This window comes from Siniperca chuatsi, linkage group LG16 (genome assembly GCF_020085105.1).
Source record: "Siniperca chuatsi isolate FFG_IHB_CAS linkage group LG16, ASM2008510v1, whole genome shotgun sequence".
Lineage (NCBI taxonomy): Eukaryota > Metazoa > Chordata > Actinopteri > Centrarchiformes > Sinipercidae > Siniperca > Siniperca chuatsi.
In genome coordinates, this window is record NC_058057.1 from 10,649,404 (window position 1) to 10,669,246 (window position 19,843).

Here is a 19,843-nt window from a genome sequence, read left to right on the forward strand (position 1 = left end):
AGCAGCAGTGTTTTTTCTCTTCTACATGACATTGTACTGTGCAAAAGGGAAGCTGTTTTCACTTCATGTGATCATTAGGAAGTCTGCGAAGTTCCTGCAGCAAGCAACTGTTGTATGCTGTACGATCTCCACAGGAGGTCAGTAATGAGACAGCATTCACAGGTCAGGGTCACACTTTCTTTGACCTTTTCATTTAGGTACCAAACAACATACAATGCATGGTCATCTGTTAATTTTAACAGAGCAAGAGACAGGTTTCAACCTTCTCCTGTCCCCCTCCCATGTTTTCCTCTCTCCACATGTCCTCTGTCAGCAGAGTCATTATCTGTCTTTGGCCTTTATCCCTGTTCAGGCCTCAGGGCATTAGGAATGTCCAGCTCACACACACCACACCACAGGGCTTTAGTGTCTGTTACACAGGGATAACAGCAGCCAAAGCATTTGATTAGTGTCTCATAATAACATAACAACAACACACTTTGACCTCAGAGGCCAGTCAGGTGTGTCAGTCTGCTGTAAGACTATTGGCCGCTTGGTAGTATATAGGAACCACGGGGTGGATGAGATTTTGTTGTGTTGCCATTCAGGACCTGGAGCAGTCTTAACATATCACCTTAAAACCAATTTTATAAAATAATAATTTTGGGCCGTTTAGTCCTTACATTTTGGTATGAAATAACCTAAAAATACTTGTAATTGTTTAGCTTTATTAAAACTGCTTGAACCTTCTAAAGCTTTTATATAGTTAATTTTTTCATAAGGTTGTGTACTCCTTGAAAAAATAAGAATTATTGTGGCGCATACTGGAGAATATTCCATTTAGTATAGTTTGTTTTTTTAAAAAAAACCTTTATCCAGTGAGGAGCCTTTTTTCACGAAGACATGCACAATTTTCATAATAACACTTAGTCTTTAGAAATGGCTTACTTTTGTACTTTTACTTGAGTTTACTGCAATTTATTTCATATTTAATTTAAGTAACAGCCTACACGCTATCCACCCTTGTATGTTAGTGGTGTCTCATTAAGTAGGTAGGTAGATAGAAAATCTTAACTAGATCTAGGAGCATACTCAATATAAATGCTGATAGCGCCTGGAAAGATATCTGTACATGTTTGGTGCTAGTCAAGTATACTGTATATTGTCTTGTATTGGTTTGGTACGGTGCTTTATTGGAATTGCATAGGTGAATATTGAGAATTATGTATACAGTGAATCTATGTAGACACAAAGGCATGTACAGGTATGTAACATACAGGAATGTATGTACAAGTATGTTATATACAGGTAAGTATACTACAGAGATCAATTGTAAGACCTTGGATAATAATAATAATAATAAGCAAAATTCACAGTTATGGTTATGGTTTGAATTCTAAAGCTGAGTCTTATTTATACTCTTGCGTCATCCTTTAAATGTGAGTTATATTCTCTACCATGCCTTAACTTTATTTCTATTACATTTTTCTCAAGTTGTTGTTTATATAACCAATGTTTCTGATTGTATCTTATTTTCTTCCCAAATTTGACGGCATATTGTGTTATTTCATTACTGTATTATTAATAACAGTAGCAATAATCATAATAGTAGTATCAGAATCAGAATCAGAAATACTTTATTGATCCCTGAGGGGAAACTCTTTAATCATGAACCATTTATTGGGAAACTCAACAATACATACATATACATCTACACAAAGGTAAACACACACAGAAATGCATGCAGATTTAACAGGAAGTATGATTGGGTGAGAAGACAAAAGAATTGTGAAGAGAAAAACAAAGAGGAACAGAAAGATGCTTCTCTTTTTATTAAATAAAATTACATCTCCCATTTACATTTGATGGCTGGTCTATGGTCAATAATACTCTCTAATTTGAATTTATGATTTTGTGAGACATCAAGAAAAGAAATGTGGTGCAAAGCAATTTTTTTGAGGAATGGAGGATTTCCGCTATGCGGCCTGAAAGCTTTGACAGCATCAGCAAAGAGAAGCATCTGCTAGAGAAAGAATCAATCCAGCAAATGCAAAATAGACAGAAAGCCAGCTTACACTGGGGGAGACCCCCGAAACAATCGCCTAACTGGCTTTTCATCTGCTCCTGCTGTCTTTCTCTGTTGGTCTAATTACCACGTCCGGCTTATTGTCCGCTTGATGACTGTAATTAATCAAGTTGTGCTCCCTAATCTCTGAATCTCATCATCCTTACGGTACACCAGGGCTGGCCACACCGGATGGTAGCCTGATGTAAGCTCTTTTTGGGAGTGTAATTGTGTGCTTGTCTGCAACTTTGCGTGCAACAGAAAATTGCGTGGTCCCACCCTGCTGTGTTTTTTTTTTCCAGGAGTGTGTGTTTTCTCAGCACACAGGTCTGTAATTGTTACTCATTGTTTCCTCCTTGAAGCAGTAGCTGTATGTTTGCAGACAGGAGTTATGCAATTTGTCTTTCAGGATGTTATTTTGGGGCCTTTAATGGGAAGATGTTTTCCCTGTCTGAGGCCTCCCAGACCCCGGTCTACACACTGTACTATTTATTCTCTCACACATACACACACACTACGGACTCCTACTCTCACATAGTCTTGTCCTCCGCTGAGCTTCAGATGGCTTACCAGGTCCTTAATCTGTCCTCTGAGTGACATCACCCTCTCCCAGCACCTTCCACACACTCCTCACAGGACAGCGGGGGAGAGGGAGGGAGGGAAAGCGAGAGGTGGTAGCCACTGGTGGTTTAGGGAAGGTGAATTAGCCCAGCAGTGAAGTGCAGGAGACTTAGCAGGAGCACACAGGATCACTCGGACACACTCCGTCAGAGCCATGGCAGCGGGCACAGCAGAGGAGGACACACACATGGAGGAGCTGTTGGACCAGGGTCTGGGGATGGAGGAGACGACCCACGGCCCGCTGAGGAGGCCCTCACTGAAGGAGATCTACCACAGTGACTCCCTGCTGGCACCTGACACTGACTTCATGACAGGTACAGAGCTGAGCGAGTTTAGATGCTAAAGGGTCAGTTCACCCAAATGACAAGAATATATTTTCTCAATTGCCTCTTGTGGCATGTAGCCATGCAGATAGTTTGGTTTTATTTGCTCTCTGCGATTTTGCCTCCACCCCAATACAATGGAGGCGAATGCAGTTTTTTTTAATTTTGTTTGTGGCGCTCAAAGCAATGAAAAAATATGTTTTAAAAAGTTTAATTCTCAGAGATGTTTACCTTAAAACCTGTGCAAATAAAACCCAAACTAACTGCTAGATACTACTGGGGGCAAGTGACAAAACTGAACTCATCCTTTAAAGTGTTTGAATGAAGTGCATCTTTACTTGTAATCATCAAAAAGACTATTTATCACAAAGTGGGTGAGCATACATGTATGGTTTTGCACAGGTTTGCGGGTTTGAACAGGTTCCTATCACTTCTGATTTGTCACCAGAAAAGATGTAAGTAAGAACAGATGAAGTAAGTTGAAAGTTATAAAAAAAACACACCACAAAATCCCAAAAAATGAATGCAGACATTCTGCATGTATCACTCATAGGCTGAATCAGCTAATTTAAATTATGATATTCTGAATGATTTTAAAATGAACACAATGGCAGTCACAATGGCAAACTAATGGCACAACAGGTGTGTCTCAGGACTTTATATGATTTATTTTGTATTAACGTGTTTCCCTCTGGGAAGGGTTAACATAGACATATTACTCACATCATACAAAAAACAAAAAACGCAATTTTTTTTAGAGATTTTGTTTCAGGCCCTCCAAAAACCTGGTGACAGAAAAGTTATTTAGGCACCTTTGGGCAGAGCAAGGAGAAAAGTTGAATTAACAGCTTTTATTTAGTCAGGTATATTGATTAAACACACTGAGGTTTTGTCCTCACTGGATCGTCATCAGGGCAGAAATAGTAAAAACAGATTTACTACACTTTGTGCTCTATATAGCACTCCAAAAGATGTTGAATAACCTTGTGAATACAGTAAATGAAAAGCCATATTTGTTTTTCCTCTTGTCTTCTTTTACATTGACACTATAGATTTTCATTCAACCTGTACAATGCTTTATTTGAACAAGCAAGTTAAACTCAAACACTAGTGCAACTAGTACCTGCCCAACGTATCACATGCCACACAGTCAAATTGTTGGTGTTATGGAATGTGCTTTGGCTGAGGAGATTTAGGGAAATACCCTGTCCCCTCAGGGATATTGATATCAGTGGACTAATATGTGAAGGATTGCTTGTGCACACGTGGCCTTGTATATGTCAACATGCAGAGTGCTGATATGAGCAGACAGATGCTGTTCCTTAATTCAAGAAACGCCATCTGGGAGCTGAGATTTAAACGCTCAACTGCTTCTTTATGCCGCAGTTATGCTTTAACGTATTTTCATTTTGCTAAGATGTATGATAGGCATATGAATTTCAAAACTACTGTCGTTGGTGTGTATGAGTGTGTGTGAGTCAGAGGCACAGAGATAGACTTAATGTATGTGTTTGTATGTGTTACATTTGCATGAAAGGCGTCCAGGGAGCCTGTTCTTTGTATAGCTGAGTTAGTGCAGAGATTGAGCTTTGCGCTGCTAATTCCCTTTTACAGCACTGGGATTATGTGCTATTCTAATCCCAATCCCATATGGGGCGTGTGGAGGTGGCACGAGGAAGATGTCACGGCCAGGACAAGAGGAGAAACAGAAAATCACAGGCCTACACAGAGTCACAGCTCTCCATGAGAGACGGATTACTGCTGGCCGCATGCTTGAATGATTATACTGAAAGTCTTCACCCACAGCAAAACATCTCTGTCAGAGTTACATCTTCCCAAGAACCCGAGAAAAAAATTCACTTTTAACATTGGACAACATGCATTTTAGAAAAACCATGCAGCAGGTTTTGAGGCTTCATCGACACTAAACTCTGAACTAAACCCCCACATCCCTGTCATATCAACTCAAATATTATTTGAACTGATTTTAAATTGGATAATATTTAACTATTAATGATATAAAGGTACATATAATAGTGGATATTAAAATGTAATTTTTTCATATGATTGAACGTCAATGTTTAGGTCTGTTTAGTTAAACTTTCGCACTACTAAAACTTGGAGTAGAAGCTGGACTTTATCAGTTACTTTTAGCTATTTTGACCATTACTTAAGGTTAAATATTCCAGCTATTTATCTGTTCTCAACTATTTATTCATTACTTTTAGCTAACTATTTCAACCATTAAGCTGTTACTTTTAGCAGACTATTTCAACTGTTTATCCATTACTTTTAGCTAACTGTTTTAACTGTATATCCATTACTGTTAGCAAACTATTTCTGCCCTTTATCCATTAATTTTAGCTATTTCAACTGTTTATCCATTACATTTAGCTATCTATTTTAACCCCTTATCCATCTATATTAACCCTATATTCATTACTTTTAGCTAACTGTTTCAACTTTGCTTGCTAACTAGTTTTCACGCACCCTTTATCACAACACGTGTTGTTCAGGTGTCATATAGCTGACTCTATATGGAATATATTTTTCTACTCCATCTACTCCACAATCTTTACCCTCTAGCAGCTGCAGAAGTATCTCCTGGGGTACACTGATTGGGAACCACCTACTCTGCCTGAGTGTCTGCATTTGGGTCCCACTCCTGCCTACTTGGTTCCCTGGTTTGACAATTACTACAACATCTTCCTCATCCTCCCTATTATTCAGAGTGACCTGCACTGTAACTTCTGTAACTCTGTGGATGTACAAGATGTTTACTGCAGCACAACACAAGAACAGGCCATATTTCAGGTTTATTTCTGCTGTTTCCTCTCTGTCTCCACCTCTCATAGTGACATGGGGCTTATGTGTGGGGGTGGGGTCAAAGAGGCTAAGTCTGAGGGATTATCATTGTACCACACACTCTCTCTCTCTCTCTCTCTCTCTCTCTCTCTCTCTCTGTCTTTAGGCTGAATTGGACATTGGACGACTACTGAGTTTTTAAGCATTATCAACCCCACCCCCACCTCTATACAAGCACACACCCTGAGCAAAAAGGCTTTAAGCACTGTCATACACATCACTGCATCCCAGAGTGTGTCAGGCGACCACCAAGGAAAGGGAGGATCAAAACATCAGTAACATCATCTCCTGCTGCAGATCCTATAATACTGCTTGGAAGCTGTAAACAGAGGCGGACAAAACACCAGACAGGCTGCTCTGTGAGTGTGTGTGTGTGTGTGTGTGTGTGTGTTTGTGTGTTTTGTATGAGGAGATGAGATCTTAGTGGACATCAGCCAGTGGATCAAAATCAGATGGAGGGAGAGCAGGCCCATCTGACTGGAGCCAGAGGAGGAAAGAGGAGTGAGAGAGTGTGCTCGCGAGAGGAGAGGAAGACGTCTGGTGTTGTGGAGGAGGGCCCACCTGGCCAGCAGAGGCACCCTGGCTACTCATCAGTGTCCAGGGTCTCCCACGGTATCCACCTCTGAACTATTGTTACTGTGTTGGACTGATGACTGCCAGCAGTAAAAGAAAAAAATATCAAGGAGAAATCAATTGACAGAAAAATTATAGCGTGTTGGTGATAGCTGAAAGTGTTTTGGATGTATGCTCAGCAACCTTTGTTTACATGCTGCTGTGTGATGACAGTGTGGATGATCTGCTGTGTCCAGCTGTGCCGTGACCTCATTTGCTTGATTTCTGCTATATAGGCACGACCAGGTGATGATACAGAGCTTATTCCTTTCTCTGATTATATTTATATCTTGTTCCAAAAAGAGATGAGCCTTCAAAGATGAATTATGGTAGAACTTCATCAAGTAAATAATGCTTTGGCTCAAGTTTTTAGAGGGATTTTTGTTATGTTTTATTTTTTTACCAGTCCTTCTCTTACATTACAGGTTTTTTTAGTTGACAGTTGAATAGCACTTTCTTACTTTGTGACTGGAGGATTGTTTCCTTTCATACTCAAGATTTTCTCTTAAACAGTCATATCGTAAGTTTTCAGTATGAGTCACTTGCATATTCATTTCTTTCTTGGCATCTTTCTCTCCCTCTGTGTGTGTGTGTGTGTGTGTTTGTGATTATGTATGTCACTGTCACCCTCAGTTGGTTAACAAGGTCTTTCTGACTGTTGCTCTGTGAGTTTTTGTGAGTTCACTTTTGCTCTGTGAAATCTGCATATTTAGACATGGTTTGGAGGCTAGCAAATGTTCAATGGATGCCTCAGATTCCTCTGCTTATTTTAATGGACTAGCACTATCGTTGAGCATGTCATCAGTAATGTAATGTCGTTGAAAAGCATAAAAAATGAACAACATAATCTGTGTCCTGATGTAAACATGTCACGTAATCTATCTGATCTATCTATTTTACCTACACAACCTGTTTTCTTCTCTATCATTCCTTCAGATGACCGCAGCTCGGCAGCCAGTGGCCTGGACGTGGCAGACCGGTTGACCTACCTGGAGCAGAGGATGCAGATGCAGGAAGATGAAATCCAGCTGTTGAAGATGGCTCTGGCTGACGTCCTCAAGAGGCTCAACATCTCTGAGGAGCACCAAGCGGCTGCTGCCACTGCTACTGGCAGGAGAGCATCGGGCGCTAAAGGTGAGCAAAGATCTGTGTGTGGATTATTTCCATTAGCCCCATGTCAATTTGAGGATATAAGGAATGTCAATATGTACAACAGCTTCCATCATGTCGACCTGTACTGTACATTGGAGGAGACATTGATTTCTTTTATGGATTGTAAATGCTGTCCTTTCCTAAAGAATTAGTTAAATCAGTGTTGTCCATTGTGGCTCAAGTACAACTACAGGAGTCCGACAGAGAGCAATATTATTGGGCAATATTGGTAATATAAGTGACAATTATCACTATGTGTTGGGCAGCATGCATGAGGCATTTATAATACATTATGCAGAAAAAAATAATTGATTTAGTGTTGTTATTATATGTTCAGCGTACATCTTTGTCTTAACTCTTTGAGGGATGCTTGCTAAGATGTATAAATGTCTACAAAATGTCAGGAAAGAAGTGAAAATATCCCATTACAGTTTACTTAAGCCCAGTGTAATGAAAATTGCTTCTTTTGTCCAACAAACACTCCCAAAGATATCCAGTTATTAATCATATAAGACAAATAAAAGTGACAAATACTCCCATTTGAGAGGCTGAAGCTAAGGGATGTTTGGCATTTATGCTTGAATAGTGACTGAAACGATTAATCGATTATCAAAATCGTTTTTTTTAAAGCATTAAGCTTCTGATTGATTAATCAAAGTTTACTTTTATATATATTGTATATAGTTTATATAAAAAGATTATTGACGGATATAATGATAACAGATTTTTTTCCCTCAATAATCAGTAGCAGCATCAGCATCAGGCTGTAGTCCATCATGTTTCTGAACCTACTCAAAGACAGATATTCAGAACCTGAAAACCTGAAAAAAAACATCCAGAAAATCATTTTACAAAGCATGTTCTAATATTTCTATACTTTCTATGTATACAAACAAAGAGACATGTGCAGACAATCCAATTCCAGTTATTTCATTTTCAACAAGTAGCTTTATTTGTGCAGACAACAAACAGAGCAGTCACAACAATCACCACAAACACAGTCCATAAGTTCACCCTTTTACCAACCATACACAAACACACATACATCAGACTTACCCCTTTGTGTGTGTCCCTAACAGCCAGGCCAGTGTCTCTAGCTCTGCCCTCCAGACCACCCATGGTGACCTCCAGCGCTGCCTCCCTGAAGAAGAGCTCCACGCTGCCCTCCAGCTCCACAGCCAGGAACTACAGCCCAACGCCGCCCCGCAGGTAAAACACTGCTGCTCAGTCTGCAGGCTGTGACATGAGTCTAACATCTACATGCAATCTAAAAGATAGATATGTTTTTAATATTTTGAGTATGTATTGTGTTTTCAGAGCTGATTTGAATTTCTTTACTGGTTATTAACTGAGAGAAAGGTGTCAGAAGATACACGCTCTTTATCAGTATATCTCTAACAGTAAATCAAAAAGGTACAAATTGTTGATTGATTTCTCAGTGTAAAAGAATTGATGGCGTTCCTCTCATCTCTGACGGCACTCATCATGCAACACACCCAGAGCAACAAGAAAAGCTCACAATGAAGCTTCAGTCTCAGATCTCAAGCTTCACTTCTCATTATCTAATGTGCAAAAGCAATCAGCACACATTATCCAAGAAACACACATGGACGCTCAATAATTATTCCAACGCTTGCCTTTATTTCAAAGCAATAAAGCAGCCAATCATTCTCTGCAGATATCTTCCTCTCGATTACCTTTTAAATGATACTGCCAATTAGACAGCATTAGTCAGAAGGCATGATAGGTTCTCTCTGTGATACCTTAATGTACTGCTGCTATATCTGGGGTATGCTGATATAATTGCACAGAGAGAGGTAAATCTCCATTCACTTAAGGCTGTCCGCTCAGTATAAGGATGAAATGAGAAGCATCATCATCACCACCGTCATCATTAGCAACAGTGGTTCATTTCCTTCCACTCTCATCTCACCTTTTCGCTCCGCTAATGAATCTCATCTCACCTTCTGTCTTCTTTCTCTCTCACTCATATAGACGTCCACTTCTTCAACTTTTTCTGTTTATTACTTGTTGCCCCCTTCTTTTCTCAAACTGAAGTGGCCGCGTCTGTTTTCATTCATTGTCTTTTGCATGTATTTATCACATAGATTCAAAGTAAAACATATTTAACAACCGAGCACTGAGCACTTCAGTGGGTCCATCATTATAGTTGTGAGTTTGCAGCCAAGCATTGTTCGAAACCACAACACTTTATTTTAAATTCTAACTAACAGTTTCCAGAAATATTGAAATAATGAGGTAATGTGTTCAATTTGATGCATCTGACATGTTGCACCTATACAAATATAAAATCATGTCAGATTTGACAGTGTGTGTGATATTGAACTGTAGAATACAGAATATGTACTGCGCTATTTATCTCAACTTGAAGGTACTTGACAAGAATTTTACTTTATAAGAGAAACCCTGAACTTTGGGGGTCAAAGTGGTTATTGAGCCAGAAGCAAATTAAAGACACAATAATTTGAATTTTAGAAGCAACTTAATACCTAATTGTGAAATGTAACCAGTGTTTTAATGTTAATGTTAATACTTAATGTTGAAATGTATTAAATAAAGAAAAGAAAACACCACTGAATTTATAGCAGTGACATATTTTGATTAGTAAACCATCTATCTGAATGTTTGGTTTGAAATCCTCTCTTTGAAATATACAGAAGACAGTTCCAAAAACTTGAGTTTCTGAGGTTTCCAGTCATTCATCTGAACTTCTCTTTCTTGGATCATGTGACAGAATGGAACCTGATTGGACAGAAGTCTGATCAATTCCATCAATTATTAGTGTAGAATTTCACCATTCACTTGATTTTTTCACGTGACATGATTTTTCATATCTGAAAAGGTTTGATTATAATTCAAATTTGAATATAAAGCTGAATTTGCAAACCCCACAAAAATACTTAAAAGCAAGAACATTTTGAAATTGCACAAACTGAAATGACCTACTGGAAACTCCAAAGAGAGGGATTGAAACCACATACATTCAGATCGATGGTTTTCAAAGTAAAATATTTCCACATCAACATTAAGTATAAAGAAATGATTCAAATTTTACAATTAGGTGTTCAGTTATTTCCTTCCTGCCTTTCTTTGCTTCCATAGTACTGACATAAAATAAAACTGTCAGCTGCACACAAAGGCGCCACCAAGACGCAGAGGGGGAAACATTTGTAATCTTACTGTAAGAGTTCGAACTGACTTAATTCCCATCAATCCCGTTACATCCTGTGACATCAGTAATGCAAACCTTTGATCTAAATTTCTTCATCTTAGTCGCTGAAATGTTTGCACTTGAATGTACATTTTGACTTGTCATTTCCTGTGGGCTGAGAGGGTTTCATGTCAGTCACTGAATTTCCATTTGGGTAAACAGTGTGGCTTATGAGTCTCAGTTACAGTAATGGAGGATGGGACACATATTGCGGCTGCAGCCTCAGTTTGTGGTTTCGACTGTTAAGCCTAAAAACAAAAGAGCCATGACCTTACAGCACTTTTACAGTTTTTTCCCCCCTTCCAGTGGTGTGAAGAGCCCACCAGGTAGTGTGAAGGACAGTCCATCTAAGACCGCTAAAACACAACTCACCTCTGCAGCCTCCACCTGTAAGAAACTTCCAGAAGGGTAAGAAGATGTTCTTGCATTTCTAATATAAATATCCAAATATATGTCTAAAAATGCAGTTTCACAATACAGTACAGTCTCACCACTTATATCTTAAAATCCTTCCCTTTTCTCTTTATGTTACGGTAAATATAGGGGTTTTGTTTTCCACATACACTTCTTGCAAATCAAGGCAGAATCAAATCTTTCAGATCTAATCAAGATTATTTCCAACCCCAACATCCTGTTTTATGTGACAGCACCTCAAACCACAGAGGAACATTACATTCTCAGAGCCAGTACATGGGACGTTTAACTGTTTAGTCAACCTGAAGCTGATGTGACAAACTGATGTGTTCATTCTCCCAAAATCCAGTGTCAAATTTAATGGCTCTCTCTTTCTGTGTAAATGTATCTCTTGCTCTCCTTCTCGTGTCCTCTTTGGTCTCTATATCAAATTCTCTCTGTGTCTCATAACAGCAGCAAGTCCAAGGAGGCTGCAGTAGGTGTAGGTAAGTCAGCACTCTCTCTGCTTCCCTGCAGTTTTTCCCCCCAGGCTGTATCTGGCAATATAATCATAAAAAGAATTTAGCAAAAGACTGACATGACAGTGGTACTGTTTGCTACATGTGCTGTAAATGATTTGGACCTTTGTGTGTGTGTGTGTGTGTGTGTGTGTGTGTGTGTCATTTTGGTGCAGGGACAAGGCGTGTGACACACTGCAAAGGTAGGATTCATCCCTAACAATATACTTAATTAACATTCCATTAACTCTTGATCCGCTTACATCTACACTATGTTGAAAGTTGAGCGCATTATCCAGTGATCGTGTTATTGCTGTTATTTTATCCTTCATTTTTTTCACATCTCACCATGACTTGTATGCCTTCCCTCGCCCTTTGCACCCCTATTTTATTTTTACCTTTTATCTTCTTTAAATACCCGCACTATCTGACCTCCAACCTCCGTTCCAACCCCTCCTGCTGACCTCCCTTCTGTCTATTCACTCACCCTCCTCACCTCATTTCACCACTTCACTTAGTGACTATGCAGATCTATCTGAGCCCCCTCGCAAGAAAGACTGGATCTTCTGAGACCGCCAAATCTGGGGCCGCGGTGCCTACAAACAGCGGGCCCACGGCCACGCCTAACAACCCTCAGGCAAAGGGGGGCAGCCGGCCACAGGCGAGGAAAACAACCCCATCCTTCACCTTAAACCTGCAGAAAACCACAACCAGCCAGAACGCAGCGCAGGACACATGCTACAAGAGCCCCACCAAATCGCCCAGCCAGTATTTTCAGATTTGTTACTGAGGCAAGCAGATAGAGATAGATTTATTACAAATGTGTCCTTTCCATCGAGTTAACTAAACCCAAACAAATTATTAAAAGCCTCAATCAACCACTTGAACATAAACTTCAAATAAAGACTTTCTTCTAATGTCGAAAAAACAAGAAATTGATTTTAAAATGGGGAGCTTCTTAAATTGCAGGGATGATTTTCCTCTGTAGTTCATTCTGACTTTGTTACATTTGGTTATGTTCAACATGAGCACTTAACAGCATGTTCGAACCATTTACGTTTGAGTAATTGTCAACACGGTGTTTTATGGCATGATTATTTATTTCAAGGATAGTGTGAAAGCTTGAATGCATTTTTAGCCTCCTCAGAGACCACAGTGTAGTCATAGATCCATTTCTCACATGCTAGTACCTGCATATTGTTTCACTGAATGCCTGTGTTTACTGTAAACGTTCTCTCCGTCACTCTATATGTGAAGTTTTGAGTTTGTAAGGCATGGATGTGTTTGTAAGTAAGGATGTGTGTCTGTACTGTAGATGTCTTCGAGCACTGGCTGTGCGACGGAAGAGGGAAACTGTGTTTAATGTCAGTGAGTGTGTGTCATGTCTCATGCCTGTGTGCTGTGATGTTTCTAGTCTTGTAGTTGATGTTCCACTTTAAGCATGACTTGTATACAGTGTGTACCAGAATCAGTAAAAAAAAAAAATTAAAAATGGCTCCTTCTAGTTCAGGACAAACAATAAAAAACTACGACCACTACGGGGATGGCTTTTCCTTATGTTGTCTGCTGCTTAGTGTGTGAGTGTGTGCAGGGTGAAAATCATGTGCCATGACCTTTTCAGTTGGATAAACAGTCAAATGAAGACTTATGGAAAATAGCAGAGCTGTGCCTGGTACGACATTTTCCACTCCCACTGTGAGGAAAAACTCCACAAGATGAACATTTTAGGATTTGATTCACTCCAATAAAGCTTGAGTCAAAAGCTGACTATGTTAAGTTGCATCTATCTATAAATCTTGGTGCATCTGTAGTGATATCTATCACTGTGACCTTTCATTAATCTGTGCGAGGCATGATGAAGTGAGTAAGCTCACAGCCTCAGCGCCCTCCTGTGGAGATAAAGGCCATAGATCCAAACAGGGATAAGAGTGATCCTCAGAGAAAGGTCATCATGTGGGCATTAAAGTTGCACCGGTAAATCCACATCCAACTAAATAAAATAAAACTTCCTTTACAACATGGGGATGAACTTTTCCACGATCGCCAAGCCAATGTGATGCTGGTATTACCTGAGAGTGGATCCTCACCACTGTATGAACCACAGTGAATATTATTGCACTCTTTCGAAATTAGGAGGACCTCTGCTGGTGAGAAGGCAAAACTGCCACAAGTTTGATTTTAATGCTTGAGACATAGCATGAGCCTGCATCATCATAAAACTGTGCAAAGGGATATTTATCACCTGTATTTATAATTCAAAGCATACATTAAAATATATTTTATTATATTAAATCTCTTGGTTCTGTCTTGTGCCAGCTTTTAACAAAACAGATGTGCAAAGCAAACTTATGTGCAAGAAAAACACATCAGCAGGCTGAATCCCAGTATGACGTCATCCACAGGGAGTGGCCTGCAGGGCATTAGGTGAAACTTTTTAGGTTGTTTTAAATGTGAAGTGGTGTATTTTCTAGCACATATCCCATAATCAATACCTTGATACAAATACCCTAAAATTACTTGAACCACCACCAACTTCACAGTTCTCACTTCTCACTTCACTACCCAGAAAACCTGAATTCTGAAAACCCGTTGATAGACTTGGGAGGCACGAAGGCAACAAAGAGAAAATATTGTCCAGTGGAGAAATATAATTTGAAAGGGGAAAAAATGAAAAAGTTAACAATCGTAAAATGAAATTCACATGTTGGTCTGTGATCCTGATCTGTTTAAGATCTTTCTTGAAGATACACTCACTTTGTTTTTCATAAGAAACTTAACGCCCCTGCTGTCCCGATAGATAGATAGAGAGGTAGGTGTGCTGCAATGTGGCTTCAATCTTTAAAGTTTCTATGCAAATACACACATATCTGTAAATGCATAATTTCAACTCGAATGTAACCTTTACAATAACAATAAGTCCTATACTTTGAGAAAGCCTCAGATGGACTGCAGACTGAGTAAGTAGACAGCACAGCCTAAACTCAGGTCCTCCATGTGAGGAAACAGCAGCTGGCTGCTGCAGACAGAGACAGATGTTAGCTGGTCGATCCTGGCTGCTGACAGGGGTGTGTGTGTGTGTGTGTGCGTGCCACATACACTCTGTCTGTCCCTTTATATACAGTATCACATCCTGTCTATTACCACATGAAATGCTGTGTAATTCTGTACAGCTGCAGTGAGTTTAGTGTGTTCAGTTTATTCCAGATATCAGATGGAAGGAAATAAAACACACACACACACACTATACAATAGTATAATACTATTTCTGCAGGGATTTAAAGGCTTAAAGTATTAGTAGTAATCGTAGTATTTTATATCCAATCATATCACTAACATTCTTGTTAATTGTTTTGCTGTGGAATAAAATCATTCTGATTATTTTAGAGCAGTATGTGTGCTATTTTTCTCTAGATACAAAAAGAAAAAGATATATTTTGAAAATGTGTTATTCTTATTCTCAAAGAAGACGGTGTGGTAGCTGCAGACCGAGGGCGCTACCGTGCAGCAAAACATTTCAGCAGCCTCTCTCTCTCTCTCTCTCTCTCTCTCTCTCTCTCTCTCTCTCTCTGTGTGTGTGTGTGTGTGTGTGTGTGTGTGTCCATCCAGCCTCCCAGTGGTTGAAGGGAGGAAAAGATGGCACCTCAGAAGCCGCTGTCAGCCACTCCGCCCGGCTTCTCGTCCTGTGGACAGCGGCGTGCATCCATCTGAAATGGCCTCGACCGAACCACCAGCCTCCTGACAAGACACCGGAGAACAATTATTTATTTTTAAAAGACAGACCTGAAAACTGTGATCACCCGTGTAGGATTTTCCACACCCTGTCGCCTTTTCCACCCTCAACATCTGCACATCCAGCCGGCTGCAGGCTTCGCTGGCAGCATCGCTGTTTTTAACAAAACAGCGCGAGCTGCTGCTGGATCTGGATGTTTTATTTTTAAATATATATATACTAGAACTCAACTCAGTGTGCAAGGACAAAGCAGACAGAAAACATTATTCATCTCATTTAAACGGGCAGGAGAGGAAGATGAGGTAAGCAGAAGCATGCGTTGCTCTTTTGCTGCACAATAAAGCGCAGGCTGCTGTGATTCACTGCGTATTATTATGGGATATTAAAGGATGTAGCTAGATAAACCAAAACATCCTATTAACGGGCTTATTGTTCGTTTCATAGGCGCAGTTGCATTCAGAGGCCTGTGATGTGCACGTCTTCGCAGCACAAAAGGTGTATCAGAGCACCACGCGCTTTTATTGACAGACAGGTCACCTGTTGGCCGACAGAATACGGACCTTTAAGAGGCTCTGAGAGCAGCACATTAAGACTTCCACAGCCATAAATACAGCGCGACAGGGCTTTGATGAAACCAGCTAACACTCCAGCTCGCTCTGTGATGTGTCACGTGGAGGTTATCTGCAGAGAAAAAGAGGTGTTGTCATGGAAACCAGACTACACGTGCAGAGTTGTTTAAAGCGTTACGATACTTAATTGCGACACATATCTTATCACTGGATTTACAAAGCAGTCACATGTGTTTTTCTAAGCACGCCTATGTATGTGCACGCACATAGATGAAAACCTGCACGCGCGTGCACGCGTGAACCAATCAGCTGATAGTACTCATTACAGCATCCAGACACAGCTGTCTCAGACATGCAAGCATTGGTTTTACTGGCTGACTGTAAGAGCCTATTAGGTGGAATGTTACTGGCAGGACCCCGCGCGCCTAGCAGCCAATCAGCTGCAAGCCTGCTGCTACACAGATGTGGGTGGGGCACCAGCACTTGGCACAGGTTCACAATGAACAGGAGGAACCCTGAGCTGACTCTAATTGCTGTTGGCATTAAAATCTGTGTGTGTGTGCGTCCCAAAGTCAGAATGGGATTTTGCCACCAGGGTGCCCTAAATCAGTGTCTCTTTAACAAGTTGACCCCTCCCCCTCAACCTCTCACTGCTTTTCTCTGCTGCTAGCTCTACTGTCATCTCAGCTCTGTCTTATTCTGATGGTACCAGACACAGTCTTTTATGGCTTGACATGTACTCTTGAGCAAGCATGTTATCCTCCTGTATGTTAATCCTGTAGCCTGCTGGATGGAAGATGGTTGAAGATTAGACAAATGACCAATGACTTCACCAAGTGGGCATGAACTCTGCTCTACTGCAACTCGCAACTATGTTTCTAGATTTTGCAGATCACATGACTTGAAACACCTGAATATATTTATGCTATGTCTTACTTTATAGTACATACTAATTGTACTGTATATAGTGTGTACTATATACTCATAGTGTACTGTTTTTTCCATTTAGTATACAAGAAATCATTTCTCACTAACAGAAAATGTTTTGTTTTATTGTTTTCTGAGTTTTCTTAGAGCTGTTTTACATTGCCAGTCACAGAAGTGTAACTACGGAGGCGCTTCTGTTTGATGTAAACTGACAAGCTGTCGAATGATACACTTGTTAATTTAGGTTTTGTCTGACAGCCACTTAAATACTCAGCTGTTATTTAATCTGTGCTTTACAGAGGGGCTCTGTAGGTGGCAACATAGACTGTGACTCACCACAACAAGCCAGTACTTTGATGTGGCGACTATAGTATGCATGTTAGTAGGACACAAATGGTTATGCTGTGATCTAATGAGCATAGATCTCAGTGCTGTGAGCTGCAGTTCAAACATACATAACTCAAGGTCAGATATACAACAGTATGCAGAAACTGAGTTGTTTTGAAATGTTTTTAAAGGTCATTGCCAGGGTTTAGATTTAATATCAGCACAAAGTAATAAATTCTATCACATCATGTATAGTTCCCCTCTAGGCATCTTCTAGAAAGAAGAAAATTTGATTTGATACAACAATCTGGCTTTGCAGAGTAGTCTGCTCTATTGTTTGAACAGAAAATGAACAGCCATATTTCATATATCATCTTAAATAAACGTTTTACCGAGGTTGATAGATCTTGATATTGAATCCTGTTTGGGTTTACTGAGGGAGACAAAAGCTTGAAACCAACACAGTTACAGTATCTGTTTCTCATTTGTCAAGATTAGACATGCAGTATTAGTTTAATTATCTCCAGCTGTGGAGAGGTCGAAGGTGCTGTAGGTCTCTGCGGAAAAATCCTGGGACAGCAAAGCCGGGGTTGGTGAGTCTAGTCTGAGATTTGGGTTAAAGGACTGATCCTTGGCTTGATGGAGCCTGAATGTCTGATACCTCTTCTGGAGGCTAATCATTTTATCTTTCCAGTTTCCTTCTCCACCATCACTCCCTTGCTCCCACTTATTGATTAATAGGCTGTGATTTGGATGGCAGCAGGCTCTTTTCCACCTTAATCTACTGGTCTGACAAGACACCAATAACTCCTGGATATGTGATGTACTTGTTTTTTTACTTTATGCACTTCATACAGTGGACACTGCTGACTTATTGACTGCTCATACTGAATTGCAGGCCTTAGTACTGAAATGGGACTGCACAGACAGGATAACTCTGCAGTCTTTTAAAGTTAGACGACTATTAGATCACCTTAAAAAAAAAAAAGTTTATTTCATACCACATAGCCACACTAGCGGCATGGCAAGTTAGATGACTGTTTTAAGGACAAAATTTTAATTTGTTATTGCATTGGTAGTTATCTAATTCTGTCTTTTTTGTTACCATCTTTCTCGTAAAACTGACTCAATGCAAAATTGACATTTCATACAGAAATAATTCATAAGTCAGTTTATGCATATGACCGGAGATGTGATATGCTGCAAATAACTGCACAGAGGTGCCACTTTGATTAGGATTAAGAAGCCTTGTGTACCAGTTAACTACATGTTAAGTGGCATATTCTGTAATGAAATGACTGCTTTGTACATTTGCTTGTGACTGACCCGCCCCTCTCAGGAAGTTTGACTGCAGGATTGATGTGTGTGCAGTGTGGTCCTGCCTGCGGACTGAGCCTGCCCGTGGTGGCCTCCCACCATCGCCACCACCTCCAGCTGCGTGGAGTGTTTCACTACGCTCTGAAAGTGAAGTGTGGCCGATATTGATCCGGCATCATCACTGTTTCCTGATGTGTATTGACAGGAACAGTTGGTGGTATGTGTGTGACCCATATGAATACCATTATTAATAGTAACTATGTGCTGAATTAATGCAGGACAAGGGCGAACACATAGAGGTGAACTCATTCATACTAACAGGCAGGCTAATGCAAGTGCTCTTTTAGCACTGTAAGTGTATTGTAAGAGTAAAAGAAGCTTCAAAGAGGAGAGGATGGCTTGGGCATTTCCATAATATATCTACACTGTAAACATATATTGCGTGCATCTGGTGCCTGAACTGAAATAAATCAAAATGTCATGGTTTATAGTATTGCCTGTAATGTCTCTGTACCAGTGACTAGCAGTGGAGGTCAGATTTCTCTCTCAGTGCACAGCTGCGTGCTTTGAAGTTGCACAGGTGTGCGCTCTTGATTACACCATAATTACAAAGTTACAACCTTAAAGTTGTTTTTTTTTTACATTTTGTGCCAGAGTTGGAAATTCTGACTAATTTTCAACCGCAGGATGCAATCATCTCATGTTCCCACAACATGGTAAACACTGCGCTGCTTTTTAACACGTTTATGATCCTAAAAATAGGTCTAACATCAGTTTTCAATGTTACAAGGCTTCATAGCCATTGGTTTTTAAGTGTTGCAGCGTTGTGTCCACACACAAGTGTTGATGGGTTAGCAGAGCTAGTTGGCAAGCATTAAGTTACAATTGATCCAAAGTAAAGGACGACGGCTTTTACATTACAATGACCGATGCAAGCATATAGTCTTTCAAACAATCCTAATGTTACCCGAATTACATCTTTGTGTACATAATGAGGAAATATTTTGTACAAATTTGCACAGTTGCAAAATGTTCATACTGAGTATAATATTATTATTATATCTGCAAAATGTTTTGACTTCTGACGTTTTTTATGTTTGCCCATGGCATGATTAACATATTTGGTTGTTTAGGCAATTCAAAGCACTTGGTTAAATTTAGGTAAAGATTGTGGTCTTAGTTAAATGCAGAAAAATCTGAAGCTGACTTGAAC

The 19,843-nt window shown here is 40.0% G+C and overlaps 2 protein-coding genes across 5 annotated transcripts in view; both read left to right on the forward strand.

The window, feature by feature from the left end:
* Positions 1–2,690: 2,690 nt before the first annotated feature.
* LOC122863614 (echinoderm microtubule-associated protein-like 1) lies at positions 2,691–13,298 on the forward strand. 4 transcript variants are annotated; one of them, XM_044170263.1, is made up of 9 exons: positions 2,846–2,979; positions 3,391–3,443; positions 5,960–6,465; positions 7,402–7,599; positions 8,697–8,826; positions 11,156–11,257; positions 11,717–11,748; positions 11,937–11,963; positions 12,279–13,298. In XM_044170263.1, exons 3-9 carry the CDS (start codon positions 6,306–6,308, stop codon positions 12,548–12,550), a joined length of 921 nt encoding a protein of 306 aa, XP_044026198.1. In that variant the 5' UTR covers positions 2,846–2,979; positions 3,391–3,443; positions 5,960–6,305; the 3' UTR covers positions 12,551–13,298. The 4 variants fall into 4 exon arrangements, with proteins under 4 accessions (XP_044026201.1, XP_044026199.1, XP_044026200.1 ...); XM_044170265.1 differs by lacking the exon at positions 3,391–3,443 and having other exon boundaries at positions 2,842–2,979; XM_044170266.1 differs by lacking the exons at positions 3,391–3,443; positions 5,960–6,465 and having other exon boundaries at positions 2,691–2,979; positions 11,720–11,748.
* A 2,060-nt stretch (positions 13,299–15,358) lies between these two features.
* Positions 15,359–19,843, forward strand: part of evlb (Enah/Vasp-like b) — a 47,521-nt gene continuing 43,036 nt past the window's right edge. The window contains exon 1 of the mRNA XM_044170270.1: positions 15,359–15,792. Coding sequence (XP_044026205.1) covers positions 15,788–15,792 — 5 coding nt within the window. The 5' untranslated portion in view covers positions 15,359–15,787. The remainder of the gene's footprint in view (positions 15,793–19,843) is intronic.